This window comes from Buteo buteo, chromosome Z (assembly GCF_964188355.1).
Source record: "Buteo buteo chromosome Z, bButBut1.hap1.1, whole genome shotgun sequence".
Classification (NCBI taxonomy): Eukaryota; Metazoa; Chordata; class Aves; order Accipitriformes; family Accipitridae; genus Buteo; species Buteo buteo.
In genome coordinates this window covers 47,022,474-47,044,558 of record NC_134204.1, presented here as the reverse complement: position 1 = coordinate 47,044,558, position 22,085 = coordinate 47,022,474, and the positions used below count along the sequence as shown (strand labels likewise).

The 22,085-nt window shown below is 36.9% G+C and overlaps 2 protein-coding genes across 2 annotated transcripts in view; both read right to left on the bottom strand.

Moving 5' to 3' along the window:
* Window positions 1-841: 841 nt before the first annotated feature.
* Window positions 842-21,621, bottom strand: LOC142027136 (DNA excision repair protein ERCC-6-like 2). Its single transcript, XM_075020822.1, has 6 exons — window positions 21,431-21,621; window positions 21,120-21,301; window positions 20,025-20,273; window positions 18,968-19,122; window positions 4,017-4,204; window positions 842-2,087 (listed from the first exon to the last, which is right to left on the bottom strand). The coding sequence occupies exons 1-6, from the start codon at window positions 21,619-21,621 to the stop codon at window positions 1,112-1,114; spliced, it is 1,941 nt and encodes a 646-aa protein (XP_074876923.1). The 3' UTR covers window positions 842-1,111.
* ERCC6L2 (ERCC excision repair 6 like 2) overlaps window positions 20,270-22,085 on the bottom strand; it is a 43,525-nt gene continuing 41,709 nt past the window's right edge. Inside the window, exon 17 of the mRNA XM_075020933.1 lies at window positions 20,270-21,946. Within this exon, the coding sequence (XP_074877034.1) occupies window positions 21,921-21,946 (26 nt within the window). The 3' untranslated portion in view covers window positions 20,270-21,920. The remainder of the gene's footprint in view (window positions 21,947-22,085) is intronic.

The following is a 22,085-nucleotide window of genomic DNA, read 5'->3' as shown; positions in this document are numbered from 1 at the left end:
GTTAATTGCATGATATTTCTAAGTGCACATGCAATACAATAATGCACTCACATTTTTTTCAGACTACAATGCTCACAAAATGAAACTTGTTTCATTTCTTAAGCTGAGCAAGAAATAAGAGTTTTCCCAGTATAAACCATGTTTGGTTTTTTTCCCTATCAGATACTCAAATGTATGAAATAAATGGAGACAACAGTGAATCTGAATTACTGAATGGCATTAGAATTTTCCTGAAATTCACTAGGAAAAAGTGTATTTTTAAAAAATTTTATTTTAAAAGACTATTGCCTCTCCACTTCCCTTGCATAGAACAGTGAGTAACAGCAACACATTGGCCAGACCACATCATCTCACAAAGACATGATGAAAGTCCATAAAAATAAAAAATGGGAGAAGAAAGTGCAATGAGACATGAAATTTGATACCCAGCATCATTTAATGTGCTGTAGGTCTTGCACTGAAAAAGAGCAAACAAAAATTCGTGATTCTTCACATCAAACAAGCTGAGAAATTCACTGCCATAAGATACTGAAGATAATTAGAAGTGTCACAGCTTCAAAGAGAGACTGAGCAAAATCACAGGGGAACAATAAAAAAAGAAAAAAAAAAAGAAAAAATTAATCAAAGGCTATTAGGCACAAAGATATCATCCCTGTCTCATGAAGTCCCTGAGTCTCTAGTAGCTCAGAAAATATGTGGAATATCATTGTCAAATCCTGTTAATATCATTATATTCTGCCAAGATGACTGAGGGTGTCTAAAGGTATGTAAAGGGGAAAAATTACTTACTAATGCTACTGAGTCTAGGAATATAATCAGAATTCAAGAAAACAAAGTGCAGTCAGAACATTCAAAAAAGTTTAATTTAAAATTAATATATCATAGCTTACAATATATAGTACATAAGCACCATTATGCACATACGTACTATACAGATGTAATTACATATATATTCACATCTGTAAAATGTAAATCTGTATCATCATAAATATGAATTCATCACTTTGCCTTTAATTTCATGGAGGTATCATGTTTTGCTGCATACTGCTGAAGTTGTGGATATTCTAGCTGAACATTAAAATAATTACAGTGCAACTCACATAAAAAACTTTCATTTTACTACATTACAAGATGTAGCAGTGGATGGTTCATCTGAATCATCTGGACTGTATTTTTTCCATAGAAAATTTTCATTTTTTTTCCAAAGAGAACTTTCACACACTTCTCTCTCTTCTGTCACTGGGGGATGAGGTGCTCTTTCACATAGCTTCTCTATGACTGCTATGTCCGTGAGCTTTCTGAGGCTCTCCTCATTCTTCTCATTCAGCATGTCCCAGAAATCTTTTGGTCTCTCCTTTGATTTTTCCGCTTGCCCTGAAGGGAATCTCCTTGGTGATTCTGTAGGCCCATTTCCATCATTTCTGAAGAGGTCATTGAGAATAGAGGTATCTCCAAGCAAGTCCACAAAGGACTTTTTCTTACAAGTCTGAGCTTTTCTCTCCCCATTTTCTGACTGAGACGGGGATCTTTTTCTTGGCAGCCGTGTTCCTTCTGAGTCCTGCTGTCCTTCACAACTTTTTACAGGCAGCACCTCAATTATTTCTGATTTACTGCTTAATGAGCCAGATGCCATAAAATCCTTGAATGCCTGACTGTTTCTCCTTTCGATATGTTGAGTAGCAACAGTGGGTGATTGTTTATATTTTGCATCAACACACACATCTTGCAAGTAGGAGTCATTGTGAAGCTGCTCTACTCCTCCTTTACAGCTCTGCTGGCTCTGTGTTTCCGTAGTTCCACTCAGACATAGGCCTTCAGCTGATGAAGATCTAGACTTAGATCTTCCAATATTAACAATGGATTTTCTTTTTCTGGAGTGTGTTGTACCCCGTTCTCTTTCCTCATAGTCGTGTGAAGCTTGTGCTGATATTTCAACTGGGAAGAAAGACTCCATCTCTGGATATCTGGAAATGTAGAATTCCTTCAACATCTTCTGCCTTGTTTCTGATGTAGCTTTTGCAATATGTTCTGCGAGTTCTTCCACTGATCCCATATTAAAGTGGGATACCATTTCCTCAAATTGTCTCCTGTAATTATCAAGAAGTAAAAACATGTTATTTTGATACCTTTAGGTAGAAACAAAAGCAGCTTCCAAGCAATTAATTCAATTCACCTACTTCACATATCCCAGAAAGTAATCACTAAAAGTAACTTCCTTATTAGGAGCATTGTTTGCTTTTATTAGCAAAGAGAAGGAAGAACGATGACCTTAGAAGAAATGAAGTGACTTCTGAATCCCAAATTCCAGTGTGATTTCCTCAGTTTACAATCCAAAGGGTTACTGACTTTCAGTGTAGGTAAGATATCACACCAAAGAACCAGATTTCAGAAGGTCTTTAGCTACCAAAAGGATGCAGATGGACAGATGGTTGAATGTTGGTTTTTTTGGGGTTGTTTGGGGTTTTTTTTTGGGGGGGCGGGGCGGGGGGGGCACAGGCAGGAAGTAGTAGCTCAAGCTCCTTTTAAAAGACTTGCTAAACAAGAGCTGGAGAAACACATTCACAGGAGACAGGGACTGTCCCCTCCATCCTATCCAGTAAGCTATGGAATATTTGTTTCCGCTAAAAGGCCAAGCTCTAACTAAAGGAGATCCCCCTAATTGAGTTAGCCATAGTCTAGGGTCAGGTAACCTAACTGGAAGGCTGGAGAGGTGGGTTTATGCTACCTTGTCAGAGAAAGGATATGAAACATGTTGCCTTTCCTGTATGAGGGCTCCAATAAGCAGCGAGATTTAACCCTGTTTGGCCTCAAATACCACTTGACTGGCTAGCGCCAACTATACCCTCTGTGTGGTGACTGCAGACAGCTTCCCACTCTCCCTTACAACTACAACACAAACTGAGGCACCTACTCATCCTCATTCATTGCACAGCATATCCAGATGTACTACAAAGTCTAACTGCAAGCCAGGTGCTAACAGATGACCTGCTTAATGTTTAAGAGAGAATTTTCTTAAGCTTTTTGCTAGATAATGGCTTTAGGATCTTAGAATAACACCCTTAGTTATTTCATTGCCTTTGAAAATTTTACCTCAACAAATTATTGATAACTATGATTACAGTTTTGAACATTTTTGGCATGAAGGGTTCTCCTCTACCTGCCTCTTAAATATTTAGAATTTTCAGTATCTATAACAGTAAGCAAGTCTGGCACTTCAACAGTAACAGTTTGGATAGCTGAGGTCAGCTGGCTAATATGACAGATTCTGAACACTTACAGGTATTACCTAGATACCAACTCTGATATAGTAATTTAATTATCTCAAGGCCAAATTGACAGTATATACCAAATCCCAGTTCTATAGGATTGGCTAGTTAGCTACAGCTTTCCACTTTCTACTTCCACATACCATATGGCTATTGTTAATGAACTTCAATCTATATACCAATGGAATTTAAGTATTTCTATTAGTAATAGCAATAGTTTGGGGAAAAAGGGAAAACAAGGAGATAGAAAAATTATTATCTTTCCAAAAATGAGGGGGGAAACAAAATGTTAAAGGAAATATTAAAAAATATTGAGCACCAAGTTAAAAAATAAACACAGAGTCCAATTTTTTTTAATAGTCCTTCAATGAAAGTGATGAGATCTGGGCAAAACCAGTAGTCAGTCAGAAGCTCACACTATAGAATTTGTTTCTATACAGTTTAAACATTGGTTTGTAGTACTGCGTGATGCACATACCAGGAGCACTCATGGTGATGACATCTGCACAGCTATGTAATATATGACACATTGAATCAACACATTAAAGTGATTTCTGGGTTCAGTTCATTTTCTTAATCAGTTATGGTACTCTTTGTATAGTGTGAGTGTAAGTTTCCCATTAGTTCTGCTCTTGACATAGAAAATAATCAGTATTCCCTGAGTATGGTTGAAACGAAGACAAAAGCTGCCCAGAGGAAAGTTCATTTCAACCTCAGAATTTTATTTGCATCTGACCAAAACAGTCTTACCTGCGGATTCCTTTGGGTGTCTTTCCAACCAAGAAAGTGGTTGAACCTACTCTGTGTACTTTTTTGTTTTTCTGGGTCACAGGATGCATAACATACAGGTGATGTTGATTACTGTTTGCCAACATTTCTTGCCCTCCCTTAACGATGTTGTTCTCTGCTGTATTGTCTTCTGGGTTTTCTTCATTTTTCTAGTAAAATGAGACATGGAAATCATCAAAACAGCTGTGTCTCTGACATAATGATGAGTTCTATTGCACTCATTTCTGTCACTCTTAGCTAGCACTCAATCTTGTGAATGTTAAGACTGGGACTGAAAGCTGCAGTGTAGACTCCCTATTCCATCACAAACATCCAGGGACACTGAACGCAAGTCTTGGTTCTCTAAGAGTAAGGTGGGATATTTTTCCAAACAGGTTAATTGTGAGGCTAAATGAAAGATCTCTCTAAGTTCTCCAATGCAAAACCAGGGGTTATACAAATACCTAATCCTGTGCCACAGGACCCAAATCTCAGTTACAACCTCCAAATATTACTATAAAATAGAAAATGCCTGTGTCAATAGCTTACAGTCTTAATAGGTACATAACAACTTCCTGGATTAATTTATAAAGATTAATGGCTAATTTGGATTCACTGCTTCCTGCTTGTTAATGTACGTTACACAATTTTTGCACAGTATATATTCAGAACTCTTAGTTACTTTAGCAAAGTACTAAGTTTGAGTTACTTACTCATAGAAAAACTATAAATAATCACAACACCAAATTCAAAGACACCAAAGTTAAGGTACAAACATTTTTGTCAGTATCACAATCTCTAACACACACACACGCGCGCGCACAATTATTCAGAATTGTAAAGATACTTTTGGAAGAGGTATCATTATATTAATGTATAAAGGAACAGGACAAAAAAAGTTACACATTACACTTTTGTTGTAATACTGGTAAGATTAAAACATGAACAATCACATGATGCTTCTTAAATGGATAATGCCAATTTTATATGTCATAGTCATAAAAAGCTAATGTTTTAATCAAATTCAAGAAGATTGTGCTACAGATCAACTCATCATGCATTGACAGTCAGTGTCTTGCACAAAAATGTTATACTATTTACACCTTAGTTATTTTTAAGAAATTCTCACAAGTTCTTATCAAAATTTTCCCTTTGCCAAAAGGCAAGCCAAGGGAAACATGAAAATTAAAGAAAGTGTTTGAAAAGCCAGGAAAAATGGAAAAAAAACAAACTGGAAGAGCAACATTACTTTTTTTTTTTTTAAATGAGATCAGGGAAAGAATAACTGCTTAGTGATGTCCTCAATCCCCCTACTAACACTGCTTTAGAGATGAAAACACAAACTGTGTTCACACCTTGTCATTTGCAGTTCAAAATTTGGTTTTGGATCTACAATGTTTTTTCCCAATGTGTTTCTATTTGATCCACGTCCACTTCCTTTATTTCCACAGGCTGTTCACAATGTTCTTGAACTTTAGGATCCCACATCTGTTCTCAATCCATTACTTTGGCAAGTAACCTCAAACTAGCATACAGAGAGAGATGTTAATATTAAGCAACCTACAGGCATAAATTTTCACTCTTTAAGCTAGATGCACAACTCCAAAGACTAAAATTTCACTGCACTATTAAAAGTTATACTACACAAAAGTGAAACCAGGGCCCCAATTAAGATAAAAACCTTATTCTCCCAATAATGTTATGATGATAGTAACAAAATTAAGATTGAATTAGCAGATGTTATCTACAGCATAAATATTCTACAGTTATCCTACTAATTCTGTATACATTTAAGATGTTTACAAATTTTATTTTATATTTTATTTTTTTTAAGATATGCAGGGATAATACAGAACTTTACTTGGGAAAGGTATTTTAAAAGAGGAAAACAATGCTAGTTTTAAAATATATGTATTTTGATAGAATTTTCGCATGAAAAATATTCATAGTATTCAGCTCACACTATGATATGACCTAGTGTATGTCTCACTGTCAGGAAATCAGGATTGTATGATTTAATTCAAGCAAGGATAACTTGCATAGAATACAAGCCTAACCATGTCAATGCCTGTCTTAAAAGTATTTTAAAATGCCCATAAATGTGCATCCATCTACCTCTTACTAAACAAGACCAAAGTATATGAGGCAGCAATACTTTGGTTTACACATCTGTTCAAACACAGGAGATTAAAAATCTCTTTGGGAAAAAAGCCAAATGTTGTAAACGCACTGAAAGTTGTAAAATTGCTTGTCTTTGCAGAGAACCAGAATTAATGTTAAAAGTACTGCTAATTGCAAATAAACTCACAAATGGCATATTTAGTTCTGGAAGTACAGAACTTGTAAGTACATTGACTCACACTGCCAAACCCAAAAGAACAACAGCAAAATACCACCATATACACACAAAGAGCTCCTCTTCTTCTACCTAAATTAGCTGCTCAAAGTTTTTTCCTTAAGGTAGAAAAAGTTGCTATAAACAAGTTACCCCAGGAGCTTGCTGCAGCTAATGCCAGTGAAAGCCCATGGCCACAGTGAGTTACTCCTGAAAACTTATCTCAGCTCTCTGGCGCAAAGCCAATTGGTTAAATGGCACCCAGTTAGGCTGAAACACAACAACTGGCTCTGTTGAACTTGTGAACATTTTTGAAAGTTTGCCAACTTAAATCCAGCCCCCAACCCCAAAATCCAATAATATATTTTTAAAAAACGATAAACATTTTGTCAGTAAAACTAAAACACTTATTTCGGTTTTTCTTAAGACATGTCCATGTTCGCTAAAGGTCAAATCTGAAGCTTGTTACTCTGAGCGACACATGGGTGAAGCTCTGGGTAGAGATAAACTTTACACACATAGATGAAAATATTCCCTGTATCTTTCTACTAGCATTACCATTAAAAAAAGTGAAAACTTCAGTCAACATTCCACACTATTTTGCTTTCTTTTGAGTTTGACTTCATCTATTACTCTCCCTAATTATCCCCTCTCATGGCTGCTTTGTTTCTGATTCTCTTCAATATTTGCCTTCTAACTCACTCATTGAAATCTATTTCATGATGAAAATTTCCTTTTAACAGCTCTATTTGCTGTTCCTTAAGCACTGTCTCTACCAAACTATTTCGTATACGACCCCATTATTTGCTCCTACATGAAATCCCATGTTGACTTTACAGCACTGGTCTTGTTCAGCTGAATTATCATGTATATCATACGTGTAAGACAATCTCACAAAGCAAAATGGAAATTACTAGAATTTGATTCAGCTAGGAACCTCTGACTCTTGTTCTTATATTACTGATACTAGTGCATTTAATCTATTTATATTATTGAATGTCAGACCCTTTATGAATTAATAAATGTTATGACCAAAAGAATGGAGTAATAAAGAGAATAAAAATCCTTCAACACAAGAAGTATTCTGTGCATTTGGAAGTGCACATTGTCTTTGTATCTTATTTTTGTTTTTTCTTTAATTTAAATAAAGTACTGTATATTAATAAATATACTGAAGTACAAGTGTTGCTGAACTTCTTGAAAGGAGATTGTTATGATACAAGATCTGACTGCAATGCATTTGAATCATTATTGGAAAACTGGAAAGACGATAATGATCAGTCCACAAGTAGAAAAAAAGAAAGGAGAATTAAGAACAAGTAAATTGTTTTTGTCAAAAAAATCCAACTCTTTTGCCAAATAGCAAGTCCAGCTTTGCTTTATGGTTCAGCCACATAACTACTGAAAAAATGTTAACCAATTTAACACAGGTAGGAAAAAAATAGTTAACTCAAATGGCACAAACAGCGACACAAATTCTTTCTCCTGAAATTAAGATTCCATCCAGTACCTAAATAAGTAATAGCATGTGTTTCTCTCACACTAAAATGTAAATATGCTTAAAAGTTTTAAATATGTGATTATGGGCAAGTTATTCTGAATGACAACTAAAATCACAGTACAGAAATCCAAAAGCATTCTTGCCAAACGTTATATCATCACACATGTACAGTGTGTTAAAACATACTCTTTATGTACTGCATAGTGCGTCTTCTGATGAGCCTTCTGAAATATGTGACACAAAGCTAAAGAAATATGTAGTATAGCATACAGTATCTGCTACATGTAATTTTTACAAAAAGATTGACAGCGATCATGAAAGCAGTTAGTGTTTACTAAATGTTTAACTACATTACATTAAAGACAATATGCATTTGCAGTGCATATTATGAAATATCCATTGTTCAAAGTGGAAAGGTTTCACTTAAACTTGACCACATCCTTAGAGGCCGTCTGATAAATTAAGTGCACCTATACTGAATAATCTGTAACACCACTTCACATTTCTGTATTCTTCACATTTTCTCCTTTCTCAAACTAGTACCTTGATAGGGGAAAAAAGGTGCAGCAAAATAATTCCTTCGACATCAAAGATAAAAAAATTTCAATTAAGTTACTGAATTTAACATTTTTACTACTTTGTTCAACTTTGTGCACTTCCACTTTTGAAGGAAAACTTCACACAAAGTTCAAAAGAAATAAACAACTTATTTTCAAAGGCATACATATAAGACAAAGATGCAAATTTTTTAGCAGAAGGCAACATTTTTTTGATTCAAAAAATTACATAGAAATTATCCCAGCAAAGGGAAAGAAATAAATTTAATGAAAGTACAGTAAAATGAAATTGTGAAGTGTTACTGTGAACTAGGGAAAATAACATGTATAAGTGCAGCCACTCCTTCCTGTCTTACGCTTGTTTTCTTATCCTACCCCCACTTCATTTACTGCGCTTACTCTGACAAGGCTTTCCATATATTGCAACAGGATAGAAGAGAGATTATTACATAGTTGTGCAGAAACGAGTTTTTAAAGTATTCAGAAAACTCAGGGACTCTTACCACACATGAAAAAATACTTCAAAGAAAGCATTTTTCTTCACCCTTCACGTTTCAATTTAGTCTATGGGTTTTCAATATAAACATGTTATATCTTCCTACCACAGAAGATACTTCCCTCCATTCCTTCTTCTTTTGTTGTGTATGCCTCTTATTCTTAAAAGTATGTATCAAGTTTGGGATACCAATAATGAGTTTCCATTTCTTTGAGTTACATATTATATACAGGCTGTAGTCAAGAGTCCAGCAAAAATGGTAGCATCTGCACATTTAGAGTCCCACACCAGTTCATATTTAAGGGTAATGCTCTTCAAGAAGAACAAAAACATGCAGCTGAGCATCAAGTGAAAATTTAAGTGCCACAATGCAGCAGTCACTTCTACTTAGAGAATCCATCTAGAATCTGCAACAACTCTTGGATCTGTTCGCTTCATGTGACAATCTGTCTCCTGCTGTATAGTTACAGAAGTTTTAAAAATAGTATACACCTACCAAAACCAATCTTTGTCTATCTTTGACAGCACAAAACTTCAGTATCTGTTCTTCCTACAACAGGTATAAAGAGGTGGCTCTATGCTCTGGAGCAACGAATGCTAATCCACGTATAAGCGTTCTCGGACACAACTGAGATGACTGGACACTTTAAGCCTCTGACTTCCCTCTTTCCTCTCTTTAGCCCCTTCAAGAAAGGCAGAAGAGAACAATGTTCATCTTTTTAAGTACAGCAAGATGAAAATGTATGGGAGAGTAAGTGACCACAGGCTAGCAGTAAGCAGAGCTGTGTCACATTTGTGGCAATTCCTCAAGTCACCAGACTTAAGAGGATAATGAACTTCCTTCAAAAGCCTGAATCTGAAGTTAAGAACACATTTGCATAATTATTCCTCAGCCACAGTTGTACTGTGTCTGAGCATCTTCCTCTCTTTTACTGCCTGAGTACCCAAAGTATCACTATGGTAAGTATCTTGACAGATACTGACTTCCACTCAGCAATAACCCTCTCTGACTTCTCCACTCACAGCTGAAACAGTGTTAATAGGCTTTTCTCTTCAGGTATGCATAAAACAACTGCTGCCAGATATCCAGGATACTTTCCATTGCATAGTTTCATTGTTTGTTTTCATTTCTAAAACAAACAAAAAAGGCTGCCTCAAAACTCTAGCTGCCTTGCAGTCACCTATATGATACAAAAGCATGAAACACACTGAAGTCAGTATGACTGTCCTCTTAAAACACAGCTTACAAGCAAACAACAAACCCTTATGACATATTCTACTTTTATATTTTCCCACTCGCCTCAAAACCTGAGAAAACACTTGACTTTCCAGATATACTGTGAGTTGCAGTGGGTTTTTGATGATTGTTATTATTTTGATGAGGTGATAATTACTGCATTCCAGTGAATTTATCTACCCAAATTGCAGTTCTAAATTATTTCAGCTGATCTTTTTTCCCTTTATAGTTTTCCTTGTTTTTTTCCCTGGGTGCTTTTCCCATAATATGTATGAATTACTATGACCCTTCTATATATTTTTCTTGAACACATGTTATTCCTAGATATTGTTTTTATCTTACCTATGTTTTCTCTACTTGGCAGGACATATATAAATACTCTGAAACGTTTGCTACCCAACTGCTCATTCTTGGTCTTGTTTCCTTTTCTCTTCTACACGTACACATGTCAAACAAGAATTTCTTCCTAAATTATTCTGCATGCCAAGGAAGACAAAGTCTAATAATGTCCACATAAAACTTCATGTACTTTCTCTAAAAATGAGGTCCACATGGTCAAGATAATGAAAAAAGTTATCAAACAATGAGACTGTCTCTACTTTCATGTGATTCTTAAATATACCAGAATTGCTTTTCTACTTACAGAGGACACACTACTGAACAAACTATGTACTTCAGAGGGTTATGGTGAGTTACACACTCCACAGCTTGAAATAAGCCTGAATTTTATCATATTTCAGAATTATTTCTGATGTGGACATTAATTTTTCCCTCTGAATTTAACTTCCTTAATTGAAAAGCAGTCTCACTCAGACTGAATTTGTCTACTGTTCTAACAAAACAGGATTGTAGAATGAGAATTAGAGGTAATGGTATAGCTAATGGTCAGTACCACAATTGTCTTAGAAAATGAAGCTAACCTATCTTAAAATTTTAGAATACTCCAGGACAACTGCATTTATGGTTGTACTTTCTGAACTAAACAAAGCTACTCAGCATATTAGCTATGAATACAAAGTTATCTAACATTTGATAGTATCACAGCAGACCAATAGCTGAAATATTCTTCAAGCTACGAAAACAGTTAAGACTTATTCTGGGTCTAAATTACTCATCCAAAAAACTCTGTCAACACCAAAAGACCAGTACTTAGCTATACCTGCTCATAAAAGTAAAGAAATTTTATCAGAGTAATATGTAGTTATTTTCCCCTGTTGTCATAGCTAGCTTTTCTGCTTGTATAAACTGAGACCAAGGACATTCCATAAACTCTAATCTTTTTCTTCGTAGCGGAGAACTGACTACTAAGTCAACTAGAGGATGGATAGTGTTCCCTCTATTTCCCATTTACTTCTGAGTCTGTTTCTTCTCCAATCAGGTAACAGAGCAAGAATTTATCATTGGGCGCAGTTTTATTTAATTTGTTGACTCTTTAACAAAAATAATTCCTATAAGCCATATCACTTTCTTGCACCAAAAACCTGATCATAAATCAACAGTTATTACTACTGTTCAGAATGAGAGGAGACAATCAGCCTATCTCAGAATTCAAAGCTAAGGTAATTGCTTACTCCAGCAGAAGCCTGTGGATTTACACTTATCTTCTTTCACTCTCTCACCCCTCCATCAAACAGTAGCAAAACCAAAAGCCATGCACATAAACCATAATGAAAATGCAACTACATGCTTCACAAAATGCCACATATGAACACACTGCATCTAAAAAATACAACTAAAAGCCATACTGAAATGGTTAATTCCATTGTAAACTGAAACACTAAACTCAATAAAGCAGCGTTACAGGCCAATCATTTGGGAACAATTATTTTAAAGCCGAACAGCATTTCCCACCCTAGAAGAGCAAGGATAATGGAATGTTATCTCCCAAAAGTCTAGTCTTTGTAAACAACTATCTAAACTTGTTGAATCTGAAAGCTGTGCAAACACACTGCGATCAGAGTTACTATAACTGATAGAAAGTCTTTGTTTAAATAATCTACAAAATGTCAATGTAATACAAATAAGATAAAGAGGAGTTCTTAATGACACAACTTTTGTATTTACAGTATTCTCAACAGCACTTAAATCTGCATTGGAGATACAAAGGGAACATTTTTTCCTAGGCTGACAGTGTGCTTAGTTCTCTCATTTACACCACATTGCAATAACATAAAGAGGGGTTTACCATTAATCCAGGTTTTACTACAAAGAATCCCGTTATTTCTCTGTCAAACACTGGCAAGAGTGCCAAATGTCTGTCATCCAATTCAGAGGATTAAGTCTTCTTTTATAGTGTGATTCTTGTACGAATTTAAAAAAATACAGATATAGTTTCTTAGAGCTGGTCACAGTCTATATTTTGGCCTGAATTCATGCCGCAGAGGTTGAATATGACAGCTGGCAGGAAGCTGAGGGGAGAATACATCCTCCCCCTTTTCAGTCACCACATTTCTGTTGCCATAGTGATTAATCCTCAATTGAATGGCTCTCTTTGTATATTTCTTTTCAGTAAAACTTTAAGTAAACTTAAGTTGAAAACATGCAGTTGACTGGAAAAAAAAAAAAAGAAAAAAAAAGAGTCCATATATTCAACAGGTACAGTACAAGTTCTTGTGACTAACACTTTTCCACATATTAAAAAGTGCAAATTAGGGCTAATGTGGGACTTCATCAGTTTTTTAGATTATTTAGTTTGTCCTGCTCCCATTTTTTTGTCTTTTTTGTGAAGCTTCCCAAGCCTTCTCCAAAGTCTTCCCCATGCTCCAACCCCCCACCCCAAGGTTCCTATTGAAGAAATACTACACAAATTCAGCTTTATAGGAACTAGAGAAAGCCTGTTCCAGACTTCTGTACTTGTGTAAAACTTTTCACATAGGCTGGTTTTGCCAATTAACACAAAAATTAATTAGGAAATTAATTAAGGAATACAGTAATTTAATTCAGAATAGACTAGAAATATTAGCAGAAGGTATTTCATCTTGCCTCTGGAAGGCTTCTATTTCTTATGGTAGCTACGAAAAAGCTTCACAAATAACAGTGCAAGTTATCCAAAAACCAAAGTAAGTAAAAAGCTGCACTGAAAATCAGCCAGGTTGCTTTGGAACTTGGAACCCACCAGAAAAAAAGGATAAAAAAAATAAAAATCAAAACCTCTAAAAAATACTTAGTAGATGATTAAGGTCTTAGAGAAGTTGTTAACACTTTCATTTTTTTCCCCCAAATTAATAATGTCAGAATAACTTTGAGCAAAATATCACATGAATTACTCGAGACTTTTTTTTTTCCCCCCCTCCTTCCTGAAAGGCTGAAATAACTGTAGGTCTGCTCTGGGAATTATAGTCTGGCTTTGTAAGTCCACCATGTCCAGTCTACAGGTTCATTTCACGTGTTTTCTTTTAGAAGCTTTTGTTTTCAATATCCTTCCTTCTGTAGCTACACAAGATAGTTCTTCATTTTGGTTTTCAGCTACCTTCACAGACAGCGACTGGGTAAGAGACAATAATCTTCCACTTGTTTCATGAGAAAACAATGAATTTTTAATGAAGTCTATTTGCACACATGTGTAAAGAAGACTTGAATTTAAAATAAAACACAGAACACAGATTACTCCATGCCATTAAATCAGGCTAAAACCAACAAAATAATGCAGGAAAAAAATGTTATTTATTCTAGTAGGCTAACTTTTAATATAATCATCTTCCCTTACACTTCTACACAAAAGACCAGAAAACCCTTCTTAGGAATAATCTTCTGTGAAATAGCACAGCAAATGTGTTTTGTGGTCATATGCATAAGGAAGCAACAAAGGCCAGCTCTAAGTAATTTTTTACTGGAGTGGATATCTGCCACACTAAGTGACGTGCATTTTCTACCCTCAGATGTTTAGAATACTGAAGCCTGGTGTGACTCTCCCTGCATCATGGTGTCACAGATCTGACCATAATTTCTGCCTTAACACTTATGACTTGCTATGAAAGATTACAAATAGCCAGAGATCTTAGACTGCAAAGAGATACTTGACTGCTTTCTGAAACACTTAGGTTCTGTGACATACAGTAACTTCCTAGAACTAAAGGAGAAGTTGAGATGTGTTATTAACCTATAATACAGTATAATCTGTATCTCCAAAATTTCTTCAGGAACAGCTGTCTGCCATGCTTCTCCATGGAATAGGCTCTTAAACACCTCTAATTATTGATACTTCAGTGCCTTCCACATAACCAGCACCACAGGAAACATCAGCTGTTTGAGGGAAGATTATCATACTGTTATTATGTCCTTTCTTCTCAAAATCTACATTGATCTGACACTGCCAGTTGTGGTCAATGGTCAGAATACGGACAATCTTCAGATACAGGATAATACATACAATTCAGGAACTGCTGGTAGTAAGTTAAAATATTTTTACTGTAATTCTAAGCATACTACATTTAAGGGATATCAAGTATATATATGCGCTATCTAAAAAAAAAAAAGATTGTTAGTCTTTTTAAGCACCTCCCTGATTATACTTGCAAAATAAAGTATAAGCAGATCTCCACTGCTGTAGATGACTATTTATGAAAGCCCCCTCTATAACAAGACAAAGTATCTCTCTTCATTGAAAATGCTGCTCCAGCTCACTTAACAGCTACAGAATCTTCTTCTACCTTTATGCAATCCCATGGACTTCTGTGATAAAGGGAATATATTCCCCAAAACACAATTTATTTTCCTTTCTTCAGAATCATGTGATAAAAAAAACCTTTCACATTTGTTTGCTTCTACTACTGTCATATACAAACTACCTTCAAATAGTTATCTTTAATTCAGATGCTGGACAGGATTTATTTGACTAATGATATTCAACCAAAATACAGTTTATTCTCTTGCTTGTACAATTAATGCATACTTTATACTGTTACTACTTTTAGCTTTTATCTCACGTTTTATAGCTGATAAATTGTGACAGAGCTTTCATGATATCCTATTTTATTTCTCGATGCCAGACTTCATATTCTGGTTGCCGTTACCTAACTGTATTTTCAATAGCCATATAGAATTTATGGAAGGAAATACACACTAAACAAGCATTCAGTACCATAAACGTGAACATTCTAGCTAAACTAGTCTGTCTGCACAATTCCTTTTAAAACAAACAAAAATACAGAGTATCACTGCATTCCCTACCACCTCTGGAGAAAGAAAAGTCAAAGGCTCTGCAGCAGTCTTGAAGCCAAGTACCAGGACTGTTATGGAACCTGGAGCACAAAGCAAGCAAGAACAGAAAAAATAGTAGCAAGACCTGTTTCTCACAAAAAGAACCAAGATTTTGTTCCCTTAAGCCTTTAAAGGTACAGAGCAATAGCAGGTTAAAACAATATGTTCTGTTACTTCAGAGAAAAGGTAGCTGGGATATATGAAAACCAGCATAGGTAAGATTAAGGACAGATGGACTATTTATTACTGGATTAAAAAATACACTTGCTTAAAACCTACCGTTTAAAAGGTTAAGAGATATTTGACTGTATTACATTAGTGCCAGCTGTCCAGATCCAATGCAGACCTTCTGAAGTCAAATTAAGGAAAGAAACTATCACCAAGACAAACACCTTTTCTTACCCCAAAGTTCAAATCATACACTTTTAATAATCAATTTGAACCCAAACTTATTTATTCATTAGTTACGCATGTTCTTAAACAAGATGTTCTACATACCTTCAAAGCTCTCTTTTGAGGAACAAAACTCTCTGCCCCCACCATTTCTACCTTGGCTCTCAAGGAACTTCTTCCCATGCAAGCTCTCTCACTTTGAAGGAAGAGTCCTCACAGATTTTGCAGTCCACTCCAGATTTAAGCAGTTTCTACAACTCAAGTGACTACATTAGTCTCCATGCTTCGGCAATAAAGGAAGGACTAATAAACCTAATTTATACTCCTTTTAGTACTACTAGTAGTAGTACTGCAGGGAGAAAACCAGGAAGAAGACTTTTTTTTAATATTGCTTTCCAGCAACTTATTTTTGCTGTTACTCATATTTACCTAATTTCCATAAATTAGCTACTGAAACTAAAGAGCTTAACCTAGGATGTAAAAGTTCATGGGAATTTAGTGAAGCCAAATGTGATTAGGTGACTAGTCAACAGCAAGAAATCAACAAAATGTCAATGTTCTTAGAAGAGGCTGCCTTAATTGATTACTTTTGCATATTATTTATTACATTTTACTTATTGCTTATTACAACATTGTTTTTTATGCCTGTCATTCTAGACTCACTTGTAAGCAGGAAGCAAAAATGTTTCACTCAGTCTTCAACTAAGATTTGTAGGACAAGCTGTATTTCCCAACTTACAACACATCAACTCCAGTGGAATACTTTGTTATTTTTTAAGTATTCTTGCATCCCTTTCCCAAAGACATCAGTCATTTCTTGAAAAATGTATTTAAACTTTAAGTCAGAAGTGCATTATTCTAGACAGATTGCAGAGTAAAACTGCAAAGCAGGAAGACAGAGTTGACATAGGTAAAATGAACAGCGCAAAGGATATTTTACTTTTGTCCCAAATAGACCTATCTATGAAATGAAAGGAAGAGATGCCTCCCCCTCCTTTTTTTTTTGATCCCTCCTACTTAGAGATAAGACAATTTGATTAAGTGTACTTAAAAAGGGACAGAAATATTATCAGGGCATTATTCAGGAGCCTTCATGATGCTATCAAATAAAGCTTCCACATAAATACACTGTAAAAAAAGCTTCTAATTAAGAATGTGATCATTGAAAAGCAGAACAAACAGAAACAGCTACGCAATTTCTGAGAACCACTGTTAGACCAGTGATGCTAGAAAGTGACATCAGTGAGAAAATTTCAGCTGACAAAAATTTTTTCTTTAAATAACTATCAATTTATAATTAACATTCCAGTATTTAATACTATAATTTTATTTACCTAAAATAATGATGGAAATGTAAACTGTTCAGCTGTATTTTTAATATTACACATAATGCTACTGTAATCTGCTGAAAAACTTTTTTTATTAAACTTCATTTGAAATCAGGATTCTCTTTAAAACACAATTAGTTGCTTTGACAGCAAATGTCCTAACTTGAACTGATGGCACATGAGTGAAAAATGACCAGCAAGGAATGATGGCCAGAAGCACAATGATGATGTTTTTCACAGAACACCTTCTAAAATAAAAATAAAATAATGAAGAAAGGAAAACAGTAGCAGTAACATTTTAAGTAGATCATATTTCAAAGTTGTCTATGAAGATCCGGCAGCTCTTTTAAGCAGAGCACAAAAAATTCAAAGCTCCACATTTAAGAATAGGCAGCTATCTAGGGATTATTTCCAGATTAGTACCTATACGTAAAAGAAAGATCAGGAAGCAAAGGCAGAGGCAGCCTTCTCCATAATTATTGATGTTTTTCTTCCTACTTAGATCTCCAGGAAGATTGACACTACTGTTGCTTCTGAGTGAAAAATAGATACCTTAGAAAAACTGACAAGTTAATCAAGAGAAGTTCATTTGTAATACTTGCAGTCACACAAACTCTAAACAATGAGATGTAAGTTACATGAACAAGACAAATGAACTCCCACAAGCTAGTTTTGAACATAGGTGGATCAACAGACATTTACTCAAAGTAGGCTCTTCAAAGTTTTCTTTCATTTATATTTAACTTTATAATGTTGTCATTGCCATTAAGTAAGTACCTTTCTACAGTATTCTTGAGTATTTTTGACCAACTTTTCTGTTAATAAGGGACATTCTAATGCAAATGTGTTAGAATTGAAAAGGCCTCACTTTCACTGGTTGGCCTGGTTTGATCTTCCCAGAGTAAAAATTCTTTGGCATCCCTGCTAATGGCTTAATTAAATACAGTACATCAACAACACTGGAAGAAACTCTTCTAGCCACCGCGGATGTTCAACACCCCAGAACAACATAGTTTTATGTCTACAACTTCTATAGTGCTTGCTAACATGTCTGTAAAGACTAAACTGCACGTTTACCGATTACTTTTTCTATGCTTGTGGTTTATCTTAAGAATCAGTCTAGGAAACTGCCAATGTTTATTACAAGACAAACAACAAAGTGTCCAGATAACTAGAGTAGATTAAAACCACTGTGTAATATGAACAAAAATCTGGAAGCTGTACCTGAATCTATTCCAGATTTGTATGTATTCCAAATGTAACAAGATGCATGACCAACAAAAAGCATAAAATATATCTGTTGCTGCAAATGAATACCCACAGTAAACTCTAGTTTTACGTTTCAGACATTAAGCATAGACAATTTAACTCATTGTAGCAACTGCATGTGTTCCCTCCCTACCCGCCTCCCCCCCCCCCCCCCAAAAAAAAAAAACCAACCAACCCGTCTGCAAACTGATTTATGTTTGACTTTCTATGCTACAGAGATTCTGGCATGTACTGTGGCAACTGGATTTTTCTTAACTGGATCCAGGACAAACTGAAGTTTTTTCAAGCCTCAAACTGGGCAAACATGGCACAGAATTTGATTTCAAACACTCAATCTTTAATCTCACCATTTCTCTCACAGTAAAATCCCACAGAGGGTGCTGTGCTGCTTAATTCCCAACTCTCTCAGAGTTTGCCAATGTAGAAACTACCCCAAAAAACAAAACACAAATGTAATTTATTAGACCTCCATTTGAGCCTCCTCCTCCTCCCCCAGTGGCTTTGATCATTCACGGTGGCCATTAACAGAAAAACAAGTTTGTTAGAGCTTTTTAACATGAAAAATGAGGATTAAAAAAAAAAGAGTAAAAACAACATTTCCCAAACATTTCTCTTTACCTTGGCACTACAGACTGCTACATTAGCAGGGAGCTGGGAAAACTGCTTCAACTTAAATACATCTCGTACTGCCCACCGGCTCAAGCGATTCTCAGCCTTGCTGGATCCAACCACGTTCTGATTTGAATGAATATATGCCACTTCTTGAACACCATCTGATATATTAGGAGAAAGATACAATCAAAGATGTTGATTATTACAAAACCCTGAAGGTACACAGTTGCACTGAAAAAGGATATTCTAATTTTAAAAATTTTACATGAAAGTTGTAAGATTTGTTGTGACTTCACTCAGCATCAGGTTTCTCAGCTCTATGAAATTAACAATTTTACTTATTTAGATTTATCCAGACAGTTTAATACTGCTTCCATTTCAGTCTGTTTTTTTCAGATGGACAAAGAAGTTTGAAAGCATTGAAAATTTAACAGCTGCAGTATCGTTTGAAGTCTCTAATAGAATCAAATCCTCTCCATGGTATCTCAAACTCCCAGGTCATGTAGTTTTGGTGGTTTGTTTTTTTTTTTTCATAGAATCATAGAACGGTTTGGGTTGGAAGGGACCTTAAAGATCATCTAGTTCCAACCCCCCTGCCATGGACAGGGACACCTTCCACTAGACCAGGTTGCTCAAAGCCCCATCCAACCTGGCCTTGAACACTTCCAGGGATGGGGCATCCACAGCCTCTCTGGGCAATCTGTTCCAGTGTCTCACCACCCTCATAGTGAAGAACTTCTTCCTTACATCTAATACAAATCTACCCTCTTTTCTGTTTAAAGCCATTAGCCCTTGTCCTATTACTACATGCCTTTGCAAAAAATCCCTCTCTGGCTTTCTTGCAGGCCCCCTTTAGGTACTGGAAGGCTGCTATAAGGTCTCCCTGGAGCCTTCTCTTCTCCAGGCTGAACCACCCCAGCTCTCTAAGCCTGCCTTCACAGAAGAGGTTCCCCACCCTTCTGTTCATCTTCATGGCCCTCCTCTGGACTTGTTCCAACAGGTCCATGTCCTTCTTATGTTGGGGGCCCCAGACATGAACACAGTACTCCAGGTGGGGTCTCACCACACCACAGTAGAAGGGGAGAATGACCTCCCTCAACTTGCTGGTTATGCTTCTTTTGATGCAGCCTGGGCTGCAACTGGCTTTCTGGGCTGCAAACGGCTTTCTGGGCTGCAAACGGCTTTCTGGGCTGCAAACGGCTTTCTGGGCTGCAAACGGCTTTCTGGGCTGCAAACGGCTTTCTGGGCTGCAAACGGCTTTCTGGGCTGCAAACGGCTTTCTGGGCTGCAAACGGCTTTCTGGGCTGCAAACACACATTGCCGGGTCATGCTGAGCTTCTTGCCAACCAACACCCCCAAGTCCTTCTCCACAGGGCTGCTCTCAATCCACTTATCACTCAGCCTGTATTTACATACTTGGGATTGCCCCAACCCACGTGCAGGACCTTGCTCTTGGCCTTGTTGAACTTCATGACGTTCACATGGGCCCACCTCTCAAGCCTGTCAAGGTCCCTCTGGATGGCATCCCTTCCCTCCAGCACGTCAACCGCACCACACACCTTGGTGTGGTTGGCAAACTTGCTGAGGACGCACACAACCCCACTGTCCATGTCGCTGACAAAGATGTTAAACAGAGCCGGTTCCAATACCGACCCCTGAGGAACGCCACTCATCACTGGTCTCCACTGGGACAAGCAACCATTGACCACAACTCTGAGTGTGACCATCCAGCCAACTCCTTAATCACCGAGTGGTCCATCCATCACAGCCACGTCTCACCAGAGACAAGGATGTCGTGCAGGACAGTGGCAAAGGCTTTGCACAAGTCCAGGCAGATGACGTCAGTTGCTCTTCCTTTATCCACCAACGCTGTAAGCCCGTCATAGAAGGCCACCAAATTTGTCAGGCACAATTTGCCTTTAGTGAAGCCATGCTGGCTGTCGCCAATCACCTCCTTGGTTTCCATGTGCCTTAGCATAGTTTCCAGAAGGATCCACTCCATGATCTTGCGTGGCACAGAAGTGAGGACTGGCCTGCAGTCCCTCAGGTCTTCCTTTTTTCCCCCTTTTTAAAAATGGGCATTATGTTTCCTCTTTCCCAGTTGGTGGAGCTTCTGCAGACTGCCAGAACTTCTCAGATATGAAAGATAGTGGCGTACCCACTTCATCTGCCAGCTCCCTCAGGACCCAGGGATGCATCTCATCAGGTCTCATGGACTTGTGCACTTTCGGGTTCCTTAGATGGTTTCGAACCTCATCTTCTCCTAGGGTGGGTAGTTCTTCATTCTCCCAGTCCCTGCCTTTGCCTTCTGCGACTTGTGCGGTGCGGCTGGAGCACTTGCTGGTCAAGACCGAGGCAAAAAAGTCATTGACTACCTCAGCCTTCTCCATGTCCCAGGTAACCAGGTCTCCCATTTCCTTCCTGAGAGGGCCCACATTTTCCCTAGTCTTCCTTTTATCACCGATGTACCTATAGAAACTTTTCTTGTTGCCCTTGATGTCTCTGGTCAGATTTAATTTTATCAGGGCTTTAGCTTTCCTAACTTGATCCCTGGCTGCTTGGACTATTTCTCTATATTCCTCCCACACTACCTGTCCTTGCTTCCACCCTCTGTAGGCTTCCTTTTTGTATTTGAGCTTATCCAGGAGCTCCTTGTTCATCTATGCAGCCCTTCTGGTGTTTTTGCCTGACTTCCTCTTTGTTAGGATGCATCACTCCTGAGCTTGGAGGAGGTTATCCTTGAATATTAACGAGCTTTCTTGGTTCCCACTTCCCTCTAGGGCTTTATCTCATGGTACTCTGCCAAGTAGATGTGCACAAGTCTTTATTTAACAGCCCTGTCAAGACTTTCAAGGTTTTACAGGTCAAATATTTAGATTTGTGAATTCTTAATAAATCTTCAATCTTAGCATCTTTCAACAGACAGTAAGTGTTTAACAAAATACTTGAAAGCAGCCCATCAACCCAGGAGACAGGAAAGTAACACTAATAAGTAAAAAGAGAGATAGGGAAAGACATTACTAAATAATTTAGCAAAGCATTTATTAGTATCTTGTAACAAAAACTTGTATAGCAGGAAGAATTTAAAACCTGCCAACAATGATAAATTAAACATACTTTACTG

Coding starts and splice junctions, on each gene's coding strand:
- LOC142027136 (XM_075020822.1), bottom strand. CDS start 21,621: ATGAACAAGGAGCTCCTGGATAAGCTCAAATACAAAAAGGAAGCCTAC. Junction 21,302..21,430: donor AACAAGAAAAGTTTCTATAG/GTACATCGGTGA, acceptor GGTCTTGACCAG/CAAGTGCTCCAGCCGCACCG. Junction 19,123..20,024: donor TCCCCTTCTACTGTGGTGTG/GTGAGACCCCAC, acceptor CTAATATATCAG/ATGGTGTTCAAGAAGTGGCA.